The 22,030-nt window shown below is 42.5% G+C and overlaps 1 protein-coding gene across 1 annotated transcript; it reads left to right on the forward strand.

The window, feature by feature from the left end:
• The first annotated feature begins 3,711 nt into the window (after nt 1–3,711).
• On the forward strand, nt 3,712–12,065 carry Enpp4 (ectonucleotide pyrophosphatase/phosphodiesterase 4). Its single transcript, XM_038343518.1, has 4 exons — nt 3,712–3,901; nt 6,768–7,625; nt 7,962–8,132; nt 9,739–12,065. The coding sequence occupies exons 2-4, from the start codon at nt 6,800–6,802 to the stop codon at nt 10,101–10,103; spliced, it is 1,362 nt and encodes a 453-aa protein (XP_038199446.1). The 5' UTR covers nt 3,712–3,901; nt 6,768–6,799; the 3' UTR covers nt 10,104–12,065.
• The last annotated feature ends 9,965 nt before the right edge of the window (nt 12,066–22,030 follow it).

Raw genomic sequence — 22,030 nt, forward strand, 5'->3', positions numbered from 1 at the left:
AGAGAGAGAGAGAGAGAGAGAGAGAGAGAGAGAGAGAAACAGAGATGAGGGGGAAGGGGAGAAGGGGGAGAAGGGAGAGAGATTGGAAAAGAAGGTCTCAGGCTGGAAGTGGAAGGAAGATCTGCTTGCCTTGTCAGACAGGGGAGGGGAGAGTGGGCAGAGCTTTCTCTTAAAGGGACAGGACAAACCATTAAATATACAAAGGAAAAAAGCATCTTCAAATAGTGCTGGCTTAACTGTATGTCAACATGTTACAGAAATATCAAGTCCAAACAGATCAAAAACCTCAACATAAATCTAGACACACTGAACCTCACAGAAGAGAAAGTGGGAAGTAGCCTTGAACACATGGGGCACAGAAGACCACTTCCTAAATATAAAACCAGTAGCACAGATACTGAAAGCAACAATTAAAATATGGGACCTCCTGAAACTGAGTTTACAGAGGCAAAGAACACAGTCAATAAGACAAAACAGTAGCCTACAGAATAGGAAAAGAGCTTCACCAACCACACAATAGACAGATGACTGATTTCCAAAATATATAAAGAACTCAAGAAACTAGACATTAAAATGTCAATAATCCAATCAAAAATGGGACAGATCTAAACAAGGAATTCTCAACAGTAAGAATCTCAAATGTGCTGAAGACACTTAAGGAATTGTTCAACATCCTTAGCAACCATGGAATGCATCTCAAAAACGACTCTGAGATACCATCTTAAACCAAGTCAGAATGGCTCAGATCAAAACACTGATGATAGCTTATGTTGGAAAGGATGCTGAGAAGGGGAACACTCTTTCATTGCTGTTGGGAGTGCAAACTAGTATAGTCACTTTGGACATCAGTATGGTTGTTTCTCAGTAAATTGGGAATCAATCTACCTCAAGACCCAACAATACTGCTCTTGGGGCCAAAAGATGCAAACCCACACCACAGGACATGGTGCTCAACTATGTCCATAGCAGCAATTATTCATAATAGGCCAGAACCTAGAAACAACCTAGATGCCCCTCAACCACAAAATGGATAAAGAAAATGTGGTACATTTACACAATTGAGTACTACCCCTGAAGCACTATTAATAAACCTCAGAGACAAATAGTTGGGTTCAACCTGAAAACCAGAAAAACAAGCAGCTAGCCATTGGCTCTTACCTCAACCTCAGTCTGAAAATGGTGATCTGGCCATCCAAGAAACCTCAGAATGAGACGAGACGGAGAGCTGTCCCCTCCTGTTTTAATAATCCTCTCTAGTTCTGGGATTAAAGGATCACTACTAGCCTGGTTTCTATGGCAAACTAGTGTGGCTACTTGGGGATTAAAGGTGTGTGTCATTGCTACCTGGTCTGTAAGGCTGGCCAGTGTGAAGCCTGAAATCCAAACATTCCAGACCTTTTGGGTATAAGGGATGTTAAGGGCCGAGGTGACACTTCCAACCAAACATCCCAGATTTTTGAAAATAGGGATGCCAGGTGCTGGGGTGACACTTCCAACCAAACATACATATCTAGACGAATACTTTAGTGAACTTCCAACGACCAGCTCCACTCCATCTCAAATCATACTAAGAAGAAAGAATTTTGGGAAAATAGTTTCTGCCCGGTGCTCAGCTTAGGGTGTGGATGGAAAATAGTTGCTTACCTATTTTGATTTTACTCTCTCAGAGTTTGGGCATAGGAGACAGCAACTAGTCTACTGAATTGGAGGTGCCACCACTAAGATACCAAAACCCTTGAGAGTCTCGTGTTTGCCCAGGAAGCATGTAAAAAAAAAAATAGATCTTACCATTCCTGTAAACTGTAGGTAGTTATCTTTACCATGAAAAGAATCAGAAGCCAATCAATTTCCAGGTAGAAAGAAAGAGTGGCATGCATGAGTAATATCACCCCCCCATGGAACTGCAAAGTCAGTGATTCTGAAGTGCACCTTCTTTCTGGATTTCTTGTTCTTCAGGAAACAAGTAACCCCTTATCATTCGGGTATATTTGACACATGATTTCAATTAATTGCCATAGGAGAAATAATATGAGAGACAGCAGAGAGTCTGGTGTCAAAAAGGAATCAGTTTGTCCCTTATTTTTGACTACCCTTATCTTCAAGTAGTGGAGGGGACCATACGCTTGGGTCTCTGAACCGATCCACTCCCAGGCAATGGCAGGGGATGCGGAAGTTTTTCTTTCTCTTGGGGACAGCACATTGCTTTCTTACTGCACGTGTCACCCATACAGCACTCAATTCTGCTTTTTTTTTTCCTAGTAAGGAAGCAGCAGTATATGCAGAACTGGTGCCCAAATGCAGAAAATCTAAGTTTTGCTAAACCGTGCAACTATATAACTTCTCCTGCAACTTCCATTTTAACCTAATTATTGTTCAAAATGGGGAACATTCTGGGCGGTTTCACGACAATCCCAGCTAATACCACGATCAACGAGTATGCCAAGTGCTTGATTGCCTTCAAGAACTTATTTGACAAGAATCCTGAGAGGTCGGTACTGCAGAAACGCCTGTGCCGATGAGGAGATAAAGTTCACACAGGTTGAGGCGAGTGCCCAAGATTACTCAGTGCTGGCAGATTCTAGGGCTGAATTTGATGGCTTCTACCAAGATTTCAGCAGAGACGACCTGTGGATCCAAGATGCTCCACTTTTCTAACGCCTGGGATTATCGGGGGGGGCTGCTGAAACTGGATCAGTTTGTCAAGGCAGACCAATAACGAACAGGCGACAATTCCCATTCAAACTGCTCCCTCTGTTCGCACCCGTGGTCTTAATTACGGCTATCCCCTCAGGTCAGACCAAGGTACCAAACTCAGTCTGGCATTTAGTGACAACCGCTGCAAGTACCAGATAAATCCAGCTACTGGGTTCACAGCTCAGCTTTCAGACTTCAGGATGTTGTGTATGATTACGATATCCTCAACTCATTCCATTATACAGTTTTGAGTATCTGGTATGGATTCAGTAATGAGAATACTCTCTGGGTCCTTGAACTTTAGCAGAGGAAGGGGATACTAACCCGGAGTACCTTAAAATACCTTATTAAATCCAACAAAGACTGAATACTTACTTTAGTGACAGCTTCATCTTTGGGCATTACAGATACAAAGAAAAGTACTAGCCTCTCTCTGTCAGTTGTCCTGGGCAACACCAACATAAAAATCAATCTATCTCTGGCAAGTCTCTTAGGTGTGAAGTTGGATTTTTAAGTGACTAACACTCTCTTTAAAGGCAAGAGCATTTCACATACACATTCTAGCTGTGTGAAAGGGAAAACTGGAACAAATTTAGTTTGACGACTCTAACTGACTCTTATTTAGGATTGCAGACACAGGCAATAGTATATCTCCGCCGCATCAGAAGAGGAATCCAAAACAGCAGAAACATGCCCAGAAAAGTGAACTGGTTGTTTCAGAGTTTCTTTCTTTGTACAGGTGAAGGCAGAAGGGACATTCTCATCTTCTGGCTAAAACTGGGAACTCATAACTTGGATGATAAGAGGGCAGGGCCGGAGAGAGAGGAGCAAACCTTTTTCCCTAGGTCCAGTTAAACTCCACCTGTCTCCGAGTGGTACGTGACACCAGCCAATGGGAAGGGGAGTCCCATTCACAGCTGGCTGGGGCGTCCAATCCAGGTAGTCGTCTCAGACTCCGCGGTGGCCGCTGCCGCTCAGCGCGGTGTCCGGCAGCTGCGCACTGGGAGCGCCCGGAGCAGCGCTCGTCTCCGCGGCGTCCCGCTGGCCCCGGCGGGGGTGGGCGACCGCTACTAGCGCAGGGCGTCTCAGGAAGCGCACGGCTGAGCCGCGCTCCGCCGGCGTCGCTTTCGACCGCAAGTAGTCCGCAGCGCGCGGTTTCCGCTAGGGCCGAGTTCCGCGCGCCGGACCGAGGTGGCCTCGGCTGCGGGTGAGTCCGAAGGGACATGCCACTCTCTTCCCCAGCTTCCCCGGGGGCGGGAGGGGAGTGACCGCCAGAGCCTCTGCTTCCCTTCTTCTCCACGTGAGGCTCCGGTCTCCCCGGAGGGGACGCGCGGGGGGGGTGCTCGGAGAGGTGGCGCCGACCCCGGCAGGTGGAGGGATGGGAACTGTGGCGTGAGGTGAGGACGGAGGTCGGGGACAGGCGTGCGGGCCGGGCGGCGTCCGCCCCGGGGTTAGTGCTGTCCTACTGTCGAATGAGGTACCGGTCCTAAAAGACTAGAGAGCGAGCAGCCGAGGGAGATGCCGGATGCTGGGTCAGGCGCTGCACAAACAACCGGTCCCACGCTGGTCCCGGCCCTGAGCCTTGAGGGCTGGCCAGTTTGTGACCGGAAAATTCCGGTGCACCTTCGGTTTGACTCCAGAGGGCCGGTCTGCTGCAGGAACGCCTTCTTTCTTTTCGTTTTCCCAGAGATTTCTCATTTTTAAGGAACTCCACGCTTTCGAGTACCCACCCCTTTCCCATCAACTAATTTTAAAATTAGTTTCACGCAGCATAATTGGGAAGAAATTCTGTTGGGTCTACAATGAGTACTTAAAGGGGGCATTTTATACACAGATATACAAGATAGATGTACTAACTTGAAGATACTAGAAAACCTTATGTGGTCTAGAACAGTGGAGGTCAGGGACAGGAGTGAGGGCCGTTTATAATTTTATATTTTTTTTTTAAGATGTAGAAAGTTCTCAGGGTGTTGGGTTTCTTCCCTTAGATTGCTAAGCACTTAATAAAAATCTCTGGGTAACCCACCCGTTATGTCACTGCGCACACAGGTGGTAATGGATAACGCTATTTTAAAGCCACTTTTGTGCACCACAGAGCAGATGGAATTCTGATACTGGAAAGTGGCGTTTTTACCTTGTGCTCATCCAACCGAAGCCTATCATGCCCTAGGTAATTCAGTGAGAGTTGATTGACGTGCATTCCATCCAGGCAAGACAGCCAACCCAGAGGAGGGAAGGGATGCTTTGTCTTCTAAATTGGAGACTACATGGTTTTTCCAGTTACTGGCAAGCTGTGGGATGCAGTCCAGATATATCTGCTTGTGTATTCCTTGGGATATTACAGAATTTCTTTCAGTGTTTTATAATTTTCTTTTTGGAACCATGGCTATCTTATTCTCTGAAAATAGTTTGGGGACCTTTTTGCTGGTGATTTGCTTATAACTTAGGACTTTGTTCGAATAAAACTTACTGTGCTAAGCTTAAAGACAAGGACTGCTTTTGTATCCAGTCTGCCGAGTTTTCCTACTCTGGGGTTCTGTAGTAGCATATGTTTATTGAATAGCCTTTTCTCTTCAGGATTTGGGGAAGAAAGATTTTTCGTTTGTATTTTGTAGGAAAAGGACAAACAGGTTTTGTTTTGTGGTATTGTTTTGCATATAGGAAGTAGTACAAAATCTTCTCATGTTAAAACACCCAAATCTGCATTATGAGATAATTCACACCATTTTTTGAGGTAAAATGAGAGATGATAAAGATGTTGGCTATTTTGTGGTTGGAACATTTAAGAATACAGTTTCACCTTTGAAAAGATAATTTTATTGGTATATAAGAACATACCGTTGAAGTCACTCATTTAGACGTACAGCTGTATAAAATTATAACCATCGTCACAGTCAATCTGAGAACACTTTTCCACCACCTCCAAAAGAAACTTCCCTCCCATTGGCATTACTGACGCGTTCTCACAAGCCGACCCCTGAGTAACTACGCCTGCTGTATCTCTGTGGACTCACACCTTCTAAGATTCAGCTGAATAGACTCACACAGGAAGCCATCACTTGTGAATCCCTCTTTCGCTTGTGTTTTTGGCATGACACCTAAGTTTTTAGACATAATAAAAGCTTATGAAGATTCCCTGCTTGATTTTCCTCTAAGAACTTTACAGCTTCAGCTTTCATGCAGGTCTGGGATGAATTTTAAGTTTTCCATGTGGTGGGATACAGGAACACCATGCTAATTCTTTTGTGTGTGGCGGCCCAGCTCTGATTGCAGCATTCCTCATTTCTCATTAGATGTAACTATATTTGAAACATTTTAGACACTGTAAAATTTCACATGATCAATCCAGTAACCAACAGATCATTTTTAAAGAGTAATTAAGAATAACCCTGAATCTGGAAAATTAGGAAAAATAGTCATAACTAAAGCAGTAAATGAAAGTTTAAGGATGGTATAGAGATGAAGTCTCTTTTAGTAACTTCAGTTTCTTCTCTCTTTACTGTGGCATCCAAGTCCTTATAAGTTTTGTCTGCTAGTCAACTTCATGTCAAAATTGGAGCAAATGCCCAATGAGATTTCCCTTCTCGGGTAGCATTTATTTTGTCTCTATTTTATAGCAGGATTTTTTCATAAATACAAACTGTGATGAGCCAGCATGGTGGAATTCCCACAGCTATGAAAACTAAGAAAAACTCCTGAAAGCTTGGAATTACTTGTATTTTGAACAAAAGAATCATTCTTATGTTTTTATCTATTTTTCATAAACATTTAGAATAATTTCTCCTGCTCTACATGAGCAAAACAGATAAGCAGGAATGTTTATGGGGACAGAAAAATGTCCCATTTTCCCTCCACAGTTTGACGATGTATGGGACAGGTATCAGTTGGAAACTGGACAAGGCAAGGCAATTTTTCCTTCTGTATTTCAACTTTATTGTTATCTTTAAATTGAAGTTCTAAGTTGACATCAGTAAAGCTGGTATGTCAAGAATTTGTAACTGTTCTCTTCTGTTGGTTAAATTTCTGAAACTTAAGTAATGTTACTAGTTCCTAGTTGTGTTTTTATATTTTAGGAGCCCTGGCTGCTGTGTTCAACGTGTTCGTTATGAAGTTATTAGTAATACTTTTATTTCTGGGACTTGTCGCTGACTGTAGAGGTAACTCTTCCTATAGCTTGACACCGCAGTTACTTCTGGTGTCCTTTGATGGCTTTAGAGCTGACTACCTGAAGGACTATGACCTCCCTCACCTCCAGAACTTTATCAAAGAAGGTATCTTGGTGGAACATGTTACAAACGTTTTTATCACAAAAACGTTTCCAAACCATTACAGCATCGTGACAGGCTTATATGAGGAAAGCCATGGCATTGTGGCCAACACCATGTATGATGGCGTCACAAAGAAACATTTTTCTGAGTCTAATGATAAGGATCCATTTTGGTGGGATGGGGCAGTGCCTATTTGGGTGACCAATCAGCTTCAAGGAAACAGATCAAGTGCTGCTGCCATGTGGCCCGGAACTGATGTGCCCATCCACAATACTACACCTTCCTATTTTATGAGCTACAGCAGCTCAGTGCCCTTTGAGGAGAGACTCAATAATGTCACCTCCTGGCTTAGTAGTTCCAACCCACCCGTCACCTTTGCCACGCTCTACTGGGAAGAACCAGATGCAAGCGGCCACAAATATGGGCCTGAAGATAAAGAAAACATGAGCAGGGTATTGAAAGAAATAGATGGCCTTATTGGTGATCTTGTACAAAAACTCAAGGAGTTAGGGCTGTGGGAAAACCTTAATGTGATCATCACAAGTGATCACGGGATGACTCAGTGCTCTGAGAACAGACTGATACATCTGGACGCCTGCATCAACCCCTCAAACTACAGTCTTATAGACTTGACCCCTGTGGCTGCGATTCTTCCCAAAAGAAGTAAGTAGCTCTTTAAGTAAGATGGGCATTTCTTCCAGTGATAGAATTAGTAATCAGTAATAATACACAATTTATATTTGCTTAGGATACTCAGTGTAAAACTGTTTCCTTTCTAAGACACTGAGCACATACCACATAATGAAGAGAGATACACGGGTGAATGAAAGTCCTGCGTGTGCCCATCTCTGACACTGCCTCATGATTGCTCTCTGTTTTGAGAATAAAAGTGATATAACCAGCTAATGTTGTCTTAAATAATGTGTATTTCTATTTACACTAGTCAGATATAGCTTTGCTTCTAAGTCACAGTATTCCCCCTTTGCATCCCTTTTACAGATGTCACAGAGGTTTATGACAAACTGAAACACTGTAGCCCTCACATGAATGTTTATCTCAAAGAAGATATTCCTGCCAGATTTCACTACCAACATAGTGATCGAATTCAGCCTATTATTTTGGTTGCTGATGAAGGCTGGACAATTGTACTAAATAAGTCATCATTAAAGTGTAAGTATTTATTTCTGGTATTCTGTAATCTCAAGGCTATCATACATTGTGACCTGGCTTTGGAAGGCAGGTACTTTGATTTCATTATATCTATATTCAGGTTTGCAAAGGTAGTTCTCGCGTGATTTTCATTTGGTAACCCCTTACAATGGCCAAGTCTCACTCTCCATTAAGAGGCTGTGTAACTAAAGGAGGGCTGCTGTTTCACTTTCTAATTCCTTTTCCTTTTGCCCGAGTGACCCCCAGACTTTCCCAAATGATGAAATCACTTCCTTGTATGCTGTGGTTCTGTGGATCACTGGGCAGGAGTTCAAAGGAAACAGTTAGCCAAGTTAGCAAAGTAGACACATCAGCACTGCTCCTCAAACGTTGGTTGTGTAGGGTCAGTTACATGTCTTGTCTCACAGGAAGGTTATTCATCTGTAGAAGACTTTTAAGAATTCTGATACAGGAGTACATTGCAGGGGTCAGCCACCTTCCTTAGAAGGCAAGATGATGTGTTTGGCTTTGTGGGCCAGCTGTGTTTCAGCTGCTCGGCTCTGTTTTTCTGGCATGGAAACGGCTCTGCTTAGCACACTGACTGAAGTGGCGTATGTGGCAGTGAACGTTGGCTTACAAAGCAGGTGAAGGACCAAATTTGGTTGCAAACTACAGGATGGGAATTTGGAAGTATCAGGCAAGGGTAAGAAGCTAAGAAAGTTTATGTAAAATTGATATTTATGTTGTTTTAAATACTTACTTTGTAAACTTGGAAAATACAGAGCAGAGAACAAAACCATTACAATCCATCAGTGTGGGAATATAAACAAGCATGATTTGTGGGACTTTCCCCTCCCAATATTTTTTCCATGATACTTACTTAAAATTTTAATTGCAGTGGAATCGTTGGAGACTTGTTGTAACAGTCCCACAATGCTGCAGCCAACCTCCATATTCCTAAAATGGAAATTCATGCAATGCATTGATAGACAAGGTTGTTAGCGGAGGAGCCTGGGGTCGGCTTTGTATCAGGCATGGCCAGCCATGTCTTTCTTTGGCCCGGACATTTTCTGAAGTTACAAGCTAGAGTTGGCTGGATTTCTTTCACAGTCAGTACACAAATACTTTCTCTAAACCCTCACCTATCGGACCTTCCTGATTTTTTGAGGTATTTATTAGCTGGCAGTAAGCAGTGATACACCGTGCTATGGTAATTCTCACTGGAACAGTTGACACAGTTGAGCCTGGAGTCCCATCCTCCCATTCAGGGTTCTGTCTCGCAGTGTACGGGACTTGTACACTTGAACATTCTTCTAAGCTGCCCGTGCTGTTGATAGTAAGGTTTTACAAGTAGCACGGGAGATGGGAAGGTGAGTGAGTGCATAGGACTGAAACATAAGTGGTTCAGGTAGAGAGAACTGCAGTCTGGAAGAGTAGCGTGTGCATATGAAATGGCAAGCCCAAGTTGAAGGAAATAAAGATTTTATTTCTGTCTTCTGCAGTGCAGCCAGTCAGAGTCTTAATGAATGGGAACTAGACTGGTAAGAAGCTAGTGTATTTATAGTGAATGAGTTATTTTGCAATAAAAAGATTGATGTTTAATAACATGATTTTGTCTTTTTTCCAGTAGGTGACCATGGCTACGACAATTCTTTGCCTTCTATGCATCCATTCCTTGCTGCCCACGGTCCTGCTTTTAGAAAAGGTTACAAGCAGAGCACTATTAACACCGTGGACATTTACCCAATGATGTGCCACATCCTGGGACTAAAACCACATCCTAATAATGGAACATTCAGCCATACCAAGTGCTTGTTAGTGGACCAGTGGTGCATTAATCTCCCAGAAATCATTGGGATTGTCATCAGTGCACTATTGGTATTAACCATGCTAACAGGCCTTATAATATTCATGCAGAGCAGAACGTCCGCTTCCCGTCCATTCTCACGCCTTCAGCTGCAGGAAGATGACGATGATCCTTTAATTGCATAACCCAAAGTGTCTTATTAGTTTCAGATCTAAGGATCCATGCAAGGAATGGTGTTATCACATAAAGAGATATGTGTCAAAAGACAAGACAAACATGCTAAAGCCACTCTGGTTTTCCTTGTGTCTTGTTTTGGAGTGTCGCCTGATATAAATGACCGTGACCGTGGTAGAGATGCTGGTGGTCAGTGCAGACCACCTGTTTCACTAACAAGGGCCTTTGAGAAAAATAGTATAGTTTCTTTTTCATTAAAAATCTAACTTTCAGTGAAAATACACCAGAATTTAATAGGCATGCTTTTCTAACAAATTTTTATGTTTGTAAGTGACAGGGAAATATTTATGTAATTTGTGAATTTTGTGTATCCTGGAGAAAAAGTTGCCTATATTTTTATATTTATCTTTAAGTAGTGTGTGACCCAAGAAAACCCTTGAAGTAGGAAATTCTGTGATGGTTAATAAGTGGATTAGCCACATAGTGGAGCTGTAGCATACAAAGAAATCACTTTAAGTAAAGCTGCTAAAAACAAACAAAAAACAACTAAGACTATGTTAAGGCCCTGAGCTGTTGACAGGTCACAAGTTGTCTTTGGAGCTGGGCGTGGTTGTAAGTGCCATAGGTCGGTCGGATAGTTGGGGGATGGGGTGGATGAGGCCGAGGACCTTGAGATTGAGCCCAGTCCAGCCTGGGTTATGTACCCAGACCATGTGGATACTAATGTTAATAAGAAATTTCAAAGAAAATAGAGAAAAATTGTTTTTCCCTATTTGTGTTTAATGTCTTTGGGTAAGGTGTGTGTGTGAGTGTGTGTGTATATGGATGTCATGTGACTTACAAAGGGGATTGGACTACGTGCCAGAGCAGAGCTGTCGGGAAAGGTCACTTCTTGCAAACCTTAGTTGTATACTCCCATGGACTCACAAGTTGATATTACAGTTAAAAACTCCTGTTACGGTTTTCAGTTCTTATGTTTATTGGAAATGTTCAGATGCTGTAGAAAAATACAAGGCTGCAAGGTCAGAATTTTTATATTTACCTTTGAGACTTTAATGTGCCTTCCATATAGCAGAGTGGTAAGAAATGTAAAGTGGAGTTTGTTGTCTTCTGCTTCTTCACCGCGGTCACGTGGGTGCCATGTGCTAAGGGGCAAAGCAGCCCGGCCCTACCCTGCTTACTTCCTCACTGGACTCTTCTTAATCCTCACTGAGAACCGCAGGTGTGTTGAGAAGCACTGCCATCACTCCCTAGCTGCTCGGTTCCTCAGCACCAGAATTATTAGAACAGCCCACATAATGTCTGTTAGAGAAAAGACCAGTGTTCACTGACGAGAGTGATCTGTAAGTTCTAACAACATGAAACCAGCTTGGTGATGGCGCTACAGGAAGTGTGCAGTGCAGTCAAGCATTTGAGACAGTGTCGCCTGTTGGTCATCTCAGACACTGCATTGTCTTGACTCACTGCTAGTTTCTCAACGCCTGATATCTGGCGCCCAGTATTGGAGTTTTGAGAGGCATTTCTGTATTCCATACATAATCTATGCTGTTGATCATAAAAATGGGTGTTTTGGGAACAGAACAGGACTGATTTTGTTCATAAATGTTCTGACTTGTTACATGTAACATCAATACTAAAGGATAAAGAGTTTATCAAATAAAATAGTAGAAAAATTTCTGCATACATTTTTTAGCTGTCTGCCAGTAGAGTATTTAACACCAGCTGAAGATACCATAGTCCTACAGTGCTGTGGGTACCAGCGACTCTGTTGGCTCAGTTGTGGCTTATACAGCGCTCATCCAGCCTATGAGTGAGTTTTTAGAAAGGGTAGCATAAGAAGGGAGTCCTTTTGGTGTCTTAGCCTTCTGTGAGATGTATTTACTTTGTCTTTTATTCTCAGAATACTAGAACTATGTAATGTTTTATAAAGTGCTTATTCAGGAAATAATATTTAAATAGATTATCATATTGAACTTCGTGCTCATTCATTTGTGTCTTTGAAACAGTGTATTGCTATTAAAGCCCTTGAGAGTCCAGTTTTGCTTTGAGAAAATCTTGTAGTGAACTAGCCTTTGACATGGAGGTGTGTGTGTGTGTGTGTGTGTGTGTGTGTGTGTGTGTGTGTGTGTGCGCGCGTGCGTGCGCGCTGTCAAATGATTAACTAAATTCTGCTCTGCTTTCTATTCAGGAGAAAGTATTGACTTCAGAAACTACTTAGCTCTTAATGACAGTACCCAAAGGTAGTAGGAAGGTGTTGGTGTGTTTTTGTTAATTCTGTGAGTCAACTCAGTACCTTGACTTTCTAGTAGAAGGGCAGTCATGTTGATGTTATCAGGCTGTTAATACAGGCTCTTCCATAAGAGCAGAGGGGTGTGAGAAGGGCTTGCTAGCAGTGCTGTCCAGTAGGTGACTTTAAGAATCCACAGGTAAAGTCTTAGAATATTAAAGGATCAAATGCCTTTGCACTGAAATTGGGGGGTTTCCTTTCTGTGCCCAATTTGTAAGCTTTAATGATGTTTGGCTTTAATTCCCCTTATGTAGAGTGGTTTATTTCATTGTTAATTTATAATGCTACAAATGAAGGACAAAGCTCCGTGTGCACTGGGTATTTATGGCTAGTTCTCGAACAGTGTGTGAAAACAGTGAGTACTTTAGGGAAACTTGGAGTGCCTTAAGTTAAAGGAGATACATTTTGACTATATGTTTGAACTTGTAGCTAACGACTTGGCTTATGATAAATTTTATGTGAATAAAGTCTACCCAGACAAATGTACTATGATCCTTCTTCATTTGTCACCTTTACAAAAATCTTCATACTGTGCATAAACAACTGAAGAATTTAACACCGCTCTCTAATCTAATTGATAAGACTAGAACACACCCTCCCCCACACTCAACCACCTTGACTTCCACAACATTGAGAGAACACTGCAGCCCACGCTGTGAAGGGCATTCTTTTTATAGGCCCACGTGGATCAAACAGCTGATTATGCTGCAGGCGCCCTCCCTTACCTCAGGTGCCTCCATTGTTGTTTTTATCTCATAAAGTGATGTAGAATTCTGTTGTCTTAGTGTAGATCATGTGACTCAACCAGCTCTCCTGTTAAGACTGGGGGAGCCAGAAAAAAAATAAACAAGTCAGTGCTTCAGGTTTGAAGAAGTTCAAAGGAACTGAAGAAGGGAAAGGCCAAGATAGAAAGGAAGGAAGAGCCATAAAGGAAGGAAGAGCCCTACACTGAGTAGCCAGAGGCATCTGCATCTGGCAAAGGCTGTGAGGCTAAGAAGCTGGTCCAGTCAAGGAACGGGAATTAAAAGAGTACAGAGATTTCCAGATGTCTTCTAATCCTAAGAATCTATTTTATATTCTTTGGCATGGCTAAATACGAAAATACACATGAAATCAATATTTTCCCAGGGAATTATTAACTGTAGAGAAAAATACAATGGAATGATTTATTTACTTGGTAATTATTTTATTTTTACAGTGAAACGTATTGTGTACATATACAGTACCATGTCATGGGATAAATACAGGTATTAAAATAGTTGCCATATTGGGGCATCGTATCTATCAATCACCCAATAGTCATTGTATCAGTTTCTGTATCTAAGACAGGTTGAGGGGGTCCTAAGCTATAAAAATGTATCACAGTCCTTTTGAGTCCCTCCCCCCCTTTTTTAAAAAGTGTTACATCTGCCACCATAACAACAAAGGTTTTAGTGAAAAATAATTCTTAGGTAGGAAAAAAACGATATCTTGAATGAGAAAGTAGTAAAACAAAAACTAATCTTGACAATTAATTAAATGTAAAGGAACTTAGCATTTGAATGAAAATGGCAGAGGTTAATAAAATTGGATGAAGAAGTAGTATCAGTAGGTAGTGTACCAGAGAGATATTCCAACTGCAAAACTACAAATTCAAAATGAACACATAGAAATTGATAGGAAATTATCATCTGGATTAGTTGTGATTAATGTCAAAGGCTCTCGACCAAATTTCAAGCTGGAGAGGACCACTGAATTATGGTCAAGGGACCCACCCATACATATGTGAGGAAGAGAGCATTGTACACCCCAAAGACATAAATTAAAAACAGATGGAAAGAGAGAAAGGATCCCTAAGTCTAACTGAAAAAAATGTAGTACTCTACTCCTCTCTGATTGATAGAATGAGACCAAAAATGTCAGACTTGCCATCAGCCACCTTGACTTATGACATTGGGAGGGCATTCTTTCTGAGTCCGTGGAATTACCAGGACAGGTGTTTCCACTGTCATAGGAGAGTCTTAGTAAATAGTCTCAAAGAATTGCAGTTGTATAAATCACACTTTCCGACCAAAGGGAATTAGATTCTATAACTGTAATCTGGAAAAATAATTTGGAATTAAACAGTATGCTTCTAAGTAAACCATGAGTCAGAAATGCAAATGAGAATGTATTTTACAATCCCAATATATAACCTATTGAATTCTAAGGCCTGCAGATAAAACCTTATTTAGGGGGAAGTTAATAACCTTGAATTGCTATCCCAGGAAAGGTTCAAAACCAACAATTTAAGCTAGCACTTTTCAGAAGCTAGTAAGAAGAAAAAGAGATAGAATCTGAAATAGAAAAGACAGGTAGAGAAGGCTAATAAGACCAAACTTGGTTTTATAGCCTTATTAGTAGAATGGTATGTCCCAAGTTATAGCACAATGGTATAGCACAAGTTAGTGATACTAACTTAAAAAGAGGCAGCCGTGTCAGTCCTGCATTTAGCAAAAAGATGCCAACAAACTTGACAATGTAGATAAAATGGACAGACTCTTTGAAAAATATGATCAAAGTTACCATAAAACCGAGAAAGTCTTAATTGTCTCTATCTAAAACATAAATTATTTTTTAAAAAAGTAGTGTCATTAACTCTATAAGAAATAGTATCAGTTTTACACAGACTTACAGAAAGTGAAGTAAGGAACCAAAAAATATGAAGATCACAGAAAATTAATCATTATTTTTTTAAGATAACTTTTTATTTTATGTGCATTTGTGTTTTGCCTGCATGTATGTCTGTATGAGGGTGTCAGACCCCCTGCAACTGGAGTTACAGACACCTGTGAGGTGCCTTGTGGGTGCTGGGAATTGAACCTGCGGTCCTCTGGAAGATCAGCCAGTGCTCTTAACCTCTGAACCATCTCTCCAGCCCCTTGATCATTATTCTTATCTTATGAAGAAAAATCCCTGAATTCGGTATTTCAAAATGATGGTTATTTAATACGTGGAATTTGCCATAGTGGTACGACTTTTTATTTTTGATGACTAAAATCAAAGTGTCAGCGAGTAAGAGCCAGTGCTTGTCCTGCAGAGGATCTGAGTTTGGTTCCCAACACCTGCGTTGGGCAGCTCACAACTGTTTGTAGATGGTTTCTTCTTTTGTGTGCTTCTGCCCTCATGTATGCACACACGTGCACACACACACATGCATGATTAAAAATCAATGCCATCCATATTAATAGAGCAAAAGGAATGGGAAAGAACTTGCTAAAACTCATCACTCATTTAAATAAAAGGATGAAACCTGAAGCAGAGGGGAACTTCCTGAAACTGGTGACGTGTGCAAACCAACTCACATAGAAGAGCCACTGATAATACCCTGAATGGCACAGTCCTGGATGTTCTCAGTTCAAAAACAGAGGAGTCTGAACTCATGACTGTCATTTAACTGGAGGGCATAGCAAGTGTTAAGGGGTAAAATGGCCAATTAATCTTCGGGATGTTTCTGTTCGCGGCATCCTCATCTGTATGATTAAGAGTGCCAGCGCCCCTGTGGCTCTTGCAAGTATTACAGTTACTTTACATAACACACTTAGAATCATTCCCATAGATATTAGTGCATGTCATTCCATGTTTTTGTAATTACATATGTGTGTGATTGGGGTTTTCAGGCCATAAATGGTGTTGGATGCCCTGAAGCTGAAGTTAGAGGTGTTATGAGTCAACAGATATGGGTGCTGGGACCAGACTCCCACCCTCTGCAGCCGCTGAGGCTTCTTGTCAACCTTCGCCCTTCACCTGTGGCGTTCTTTTCACCTAATAATGAATCAGACACAAGCTGCCAATAACGGTAGAACTGGTGATTTGGAGCAATGCATCCACGAAAAGTAAATAGAACAGTCACATAAATATTTCCAGTCCTTTCACAACTGAAGCAAAATTGAAATGATTGTAGCTTTGGAGGAAATAAGAGGCTTTTTCACATTTAAAAAAAAATGTAGTTTACTGTTGCCAACAGCGAATGACATTGATACAATCCCTCTACTATTCTTTTATCATATTTTTAGTGGAATCATTGGTCTGAACCCGTATTTTGTCATTTTTTGGAGCAGAAGTTCTCTGATGTGTCATTGCAGTATAAAAGACACAATGACAAAGGCTAATTAGGAACTTGGAATCTCTCTACTACTCTTGCTAAGTGTTTATATGTAATAACTCTTAATACATGAAATAGCGAGAAACAAGGTTAGTCTGATCGTTGAAAAATCAGTTTGTGTCTCCTCAAAATTCCCATCTTGGAGCCCTCAGGCCATGGGACATTTTCGAGTGAGGGTCTGAAAAGTGAGGCCACATGGAGCCCCTACCATGAGATACTTTAGAGAAGAGGGCAGAGTGCCTTCCCCTCTCCAGCCCTGTGTGTCTGATGCTGTGGGGAGTGGCCGTCTGTGGGCCAGAAACTGCCCTCCCACCTCACCTCCAGCGCTGAGACCCCGTCCCCCCAGAGCAGCTGGAGCTAGCTGCTGTAGACACAACACAAGGATCCCTCCGCATTGTCTAATGGTTGGCCCTTTAATTCTAAGATGATATTTCAGAAATGCCGTGTGTTTGGAGCACTAGACTTTGCAGTCAGCACCATTCCTCAAGGTTCATCCAACTAATTGTAAACATCAATAAACTTTTTATTGCTACTTCTCCATGCAATCTTTTTTATTTTAAAACACTGTTTATGCAGCAATTTGAAGGGTATTCAGTTCCAGGGCTTGGCGATCAATGTAAAGCCATGTAAAGCCAGTATGAGTATGTGTTGGCTTTTGTGAAGATGTCTTCATTTCTTTGGGATAAATAGCTCAGGAGGACAAATACTGGGGCTCCCATTTGACTTTCTAGAAACTGCTCTTTTCTAGGTGTGTTTTCTGCTTATGTTGCCAGGAGCAATTGGGTGATCTAATTTCTGTGCATCCCATGGCTCTTGATGACACTTTAAAATTTTAGCGATTCTCATAGCTACTGCCACTTTTCTGTGGTTTAATTTGCATTTCGCAGTGGCTGCCCATGCAAAGCAGCTGCACACGGCATTTGCCCCATTTGGTCTCTGGTGAAAAGTCTCCATGAATTGCCTGCCTTGAAACTGAATGTGCCGGTGCTGTGTTGGGTGTGTGGTTTGCAGAAGCTTTTCTCACAGTCACTAGCTTGTCTTCTTTTCACATGAACTTTCCCAGAACAACAAAATAGTTCATTTCGGTAAGTGCCAAGTTCCCAGTTTCAGGCCCCCACCCCACCTTTGTGTGTGTGTGTGTGTGTGTGTGTATGTGTGTGTGTGTGTGTTGGTAAGTGCTGAGTTCCCAGTTCATAGTCCCCCCCAACCCTTGTGTGTGTGTGTGTGTGTGTGCATCTGTCTCTCTGATGGTTTTGTGTGTGTGTGCCTGTCTGTCTCCCTGATGGGCACTAAACCCATGCCCCTTGCGTGCTCGAGAAGTCCTGTACAGCTGAGCTACACCCTCATTCACCAGTATTTATTCCATGGGTTGTACTTTTGTTGACAAGTCTAAGAACTCTTGTCTTATTCTGGGCTCTGAAACTTTTTTCTTCATTTAAGTGTACTGTCATTTTGAGCTTTTTAAAAAAAAGTTTTATTCATAATTAGTGTGTGGGGGGTGCATACATGCCACAGCATGCATGTAGAGGTCAGAGGGCAGCTATGGGGGTGGCTGCTGGAGATCAGCGCAGGTTATCAGGCCTGGAGGCAAGTGCCTCTACACACCCAGCCATGGCTCCAGCCCAGGTTTTGAGCTGTGGCTTCCATAAGATTGAGTTTGTTTGCCCGTGGATGCTTAGTTAGTTGCTTTAGTACCTTACTTGTCAAGTCTGCCCTTCCTCCAGTCAAAGCTTTTGAACCTTTGTCAAGTCACAGGAATATTTACATGAATGTACTTACAGTACTCTAGTGTTCCTTAAACTATGTGCCCAGTGTGTCAAATCCACGCTGCATGGATTATCACATTGAGGCAGCAGGATTTAATAGCAGCTAAGATAATTCTCCTTTGTCCCTTTCTAGTAGGTTTAACTCCCCTGAGGCCTGTGACTTTTCACATAACTATTGGGATAACTTGTCTGTAGAAAGGGACCCTGGGAGAGGGAGATGATCAAGAGCTACAGACACTCTTTGGATGACTTGACCTATATTGAGTCTTGCAGCCTATAAATATAGAGTATCTTTTTTATCCTTAGAAGTTTCCTTCAAGTTCTTTCATGAGCATTTGATTGTTTTCGGGATACAAATGCAGTAGCTTTTGTTATATTTATGCCTGTTTCATAATATAATGTAAACAGCATTACATTTCAAGTTTGCTTATCCACATGGTTAATATACAGAAATGTGACTAGCCTTGGCACATGCTGCTAATCTACAGAAATACCAGCAGTCTTGGTATGTGTACGTGTGATGTTGTAGTTTGCCACACTAGTCTTAAGAGTTTTTTAGATACTTGTTTGTGACTTTTCTACAGACATGATCATGTGCCCTGAAAACAGGGACCAATTTATTTCTTCTTTCCAAACATGTATGTCTTTTCTTTCTTTTTCTTACCTTATTGAAGGGCCTAAACTTTGCCTTTCAGTTCATCTTAGCAGGAAATTACGCTATACATGATTATTAGCATGTAGCTTGGGACAGGGTCAGCTTCATATTCAGACTTTGTGGTGTGACTGTAGTGTGTTTCATTTGCTGCTAAGAGTCACTTCTTTTCTCTTGGTCTGAACTGCAGGGGATGGGAGGATTGCCCCAGGTAAGCTGCCAGGGTCACTTGAGGAAGGAGAGCAAGGTGAAATCCTGTAATTCACCCCTCCACATACATCACTGATATTTGGGGGTCAAGGAAACAAATCTCAGGAGGTGAGGACAAATAGGCTCTTGGGCCAGGACCCTTTCTGTAGCCTGGTCCCATTTATCATTGTTCTGTTCGGTCTGGTGTTTCTGAGTGGGTAAGAGTCTTAAGCCTGTGAGGACATAAAGGTCGGGCCTCTTTTACAGGTTCTGCTGGCCATATCTCTCAGTAGAATGGCTCAGTGCTGAGGGTTGACTCTGAACAGGCACCCAATGGGGGTCAATTGTCTTACCTGATACAGACAGGCTCGTCTTCAGTCCCAGGAAGAAGCCTACTTGAGCTGCCATCTGGCTAGGCTGGGCTTTGGGAATAGGGGCCAGTGCCACCTTCTGTTGGGTAAGGAACATGTGAAGCCCTGCCGCTGTGCTTTGCCACCCATCCTTTGGGCCCCTAAGCAGGTGGCTTAAAAGAAAATTACGTCTTTTGTCTCATTTCCAGGGCTATGTTTGTGTTCACTGTGGAGGAAAAAGGCTAAACATGTCCACCTGTCCTTTCTGACCAGATTTCTGGAGGGTTTTTTTTTTTTTGTAGTATGTGTGTATGCATGTTCGTGTGTGTATGCATATTCATGTTTGTGTGCATGTGTACATGTGTATGTACCATGTATGTATATAGAGAGAGGTCAGAGAACCTCAGGTGTCATCCCTGCTCAAGAATCCCACCTACTTTCCTTGAGACAGGGTCTCTCACTGCCTGGAGTCCACCCTTAGGCTAGACTCGGCGGTCAGTGGGTTCAGGGATTCCTGTCTCTGCTGCTGCAATGTTAGGATTGCAAGCCTGGATCACACCCAGCGATTTCCTGTTTAACCCGGGGCCTCATGATTATCCAGCAAGCACCTACCAGCCAAGCCATCTGCCCAGACCAAGGTACCAGGGTGAATTCAGGGGAGACTGAAATACTGACAAGAGAGTAAGCACTTGGGACCACCTTTGTCCCGCAGTACTGGTCAATCAGGAAGGAAGATAAATTTTGCATCACTGAAAGTCAAGCCTGGTAGTAAGGAGCTTGGCCGTGCAGAAAACTTCCTTAGCAGTGGATCAACAGGCTTCAGGCTAAGGACCATTAATCCACTGACCTCCACTTTGCATGTAAACTAAATCAGGAACCCGGGTCCTGCTTCTAGCCCTGGCATGAGGTCATGCAAGTTACTTCTCTGAAAAAGAGTGAGGGTCCTAGCTAAATTAGATCACTGAATAAATCCCTCCAGCCGTTCCTAGCTGTGTAACTAAAATAGAGGCTGTCACCCCCAGCCAGTTAATAGCTGGAAACAGTTGGCAGCCACAAGAGCTAGGTCTCTCAGATTTTTTTCTAGACAGAATAATTTCTTGTAAGAAAATGATTAATAGATGCTAATGTTACAGAGCTGGAATTTAGAAAAGCATGAAACCTAATTGCCAGGTGCCAGAGGGAGTAAATATTAGAAAAACCTATTCTACAGGGAAAAGAATCTTACCAATTAATTGTACAAAATGTGTAAAGAAGCAAGAGGCTCTGAGCAAACTGAGGAGAAAGAAGAGCTTAAAACTGCTATTCAAATTCTTGCCTGCAGTTATCAAATTAGGCAATCTTAGTGTTACTGCCAAGGGCTAGTTCATGCTCCCTACAGAAAGCTGGACAAGGAAGACATTTTGGTTAAACTACAAAATAAAGCTGCCAAAGGGTTCCGAATGACAGGATTTTTCAGGAAATGGTTTTACCGGGATGTAACAAACCATTTAGCAGTCAAACCTATCTAAACTGTGATGAGCTCATCCCTTGTTCTGAGGTAATAGCGCCTTCTAAAGGGAACTGAACACATCTGGAGGAACACGCATATGGCGTCTGAACAGCAGTGCTCTGAAAGGAGCTAAAACCTCCAAGTCACTGTGCTGGTGTCTCCGCAGCGTTCACAGTAGCAGTCAGTCACCATGTGTGGGCACATGTTCGGGATGTAGACAGCCAGAGTGTACACTCACGAGCCATTCGCCACCAGCATCTAACTTCCCATCTTCTGGGATCCTGACTATCTATTTGCGTCTCTTCCCTTCTACCCTATTTAGAGGTCTCTACTGACATGAAAATCATAGACTAATGTCCTTTACCTTAGGAGGGGCAGCATAATCCTTGCCAATGATTCACCTCATTTTAGGGAACATGTTAAAAACCAGTTTCTCTCGCTTTACTTTCTACCCATAGCCGGTCCCTTTGCTCTGAAATAACCATGCTACTTTAGGCAATAGCTGGCAGGAGTGCGAATACGCAGACGGCCATCGCCCCGTGCTCTATGGGCTTCGTGGCTATTTTGGTGTCGTTTCTAGAGAAAGCTTTTCTTTGCGGGTCCTCTGTCACCCCAACTTCTTCCCTGCTTAGCCATCTAGAGGCACAGCTTTAAGCTGCTGTGACACGGGGGGGGGTGGGGGGGGGCTGAGATGATGAGGAAGCTCCAGGCGACGGAGCTGGGCAAGGCACGGCTAGAAAGGGATTTACCTCTGACTTCAGTAAATATCTGGCAGCTGGATATGCAACTGTTTCCTGAAACAAAATCAAGTAATCCGAGTTCTGTGTCTGCGAGCTCCCGAACGTCTTATCACCAAGAGACTCCACCCACCACTAGAGGCACCCTTTGTTACTGCAGTTACAGTGTGCACATCTCGTCTGAGGTCCTGCTGGATTTGTTTTCTAGGCGCCACAGAACCCTCTCCAAGGGTTAGGTGGCCTATGTCACCTAATACGGTTTGTCCTCTTATGCAACTCTGGGTTTTGAAAGTCTCGGGGTTAAAAGATGTTTGTACTTCGCTCCATGCCATCAGAAACAACAAA

This window comes from Arvicola amphibius, chromosome 9 (assembly GCF_903992535.2).
Source record: "Arvicola amphibius chromosome 9, mArvAmp1.2, whole genome shotgun sequence".
Classification (NCBI taxonomy): Eukaryota; Metazoa; Chordata; class Mammalia; order Rodentia; family Cricetidae; genus Arvicola; species Arvicola amphibius.

What these genes read in the sequence shown, in the direction of transcription:
- Enpp4 (XM_038343518.1), top strand. Translation starts at nt 6,800, where the DNA reads ATGAAGTTATTAGTAATACTTTTATTTCTGGGACTTGTCGCTGACTGT. An exon ending in TGCGATTCTTCCCAAAAGAA is followed by an intron (nt 7,626 to 7,961) that starts GTAAGTAGCTCT and finishes TCCCTTTTACAG; the next exon opens with ATGTCACAGAGGTTTATGAC. An exon ending in AAATAAGTCATCATTAAAGT is followed by an intron (nt 8,133 to 9,738) that starts GTAAGTATTTAT and finishes TCTTTTTTCCAG; the next exon opens with TAGGTGACCATGGCTACGAC.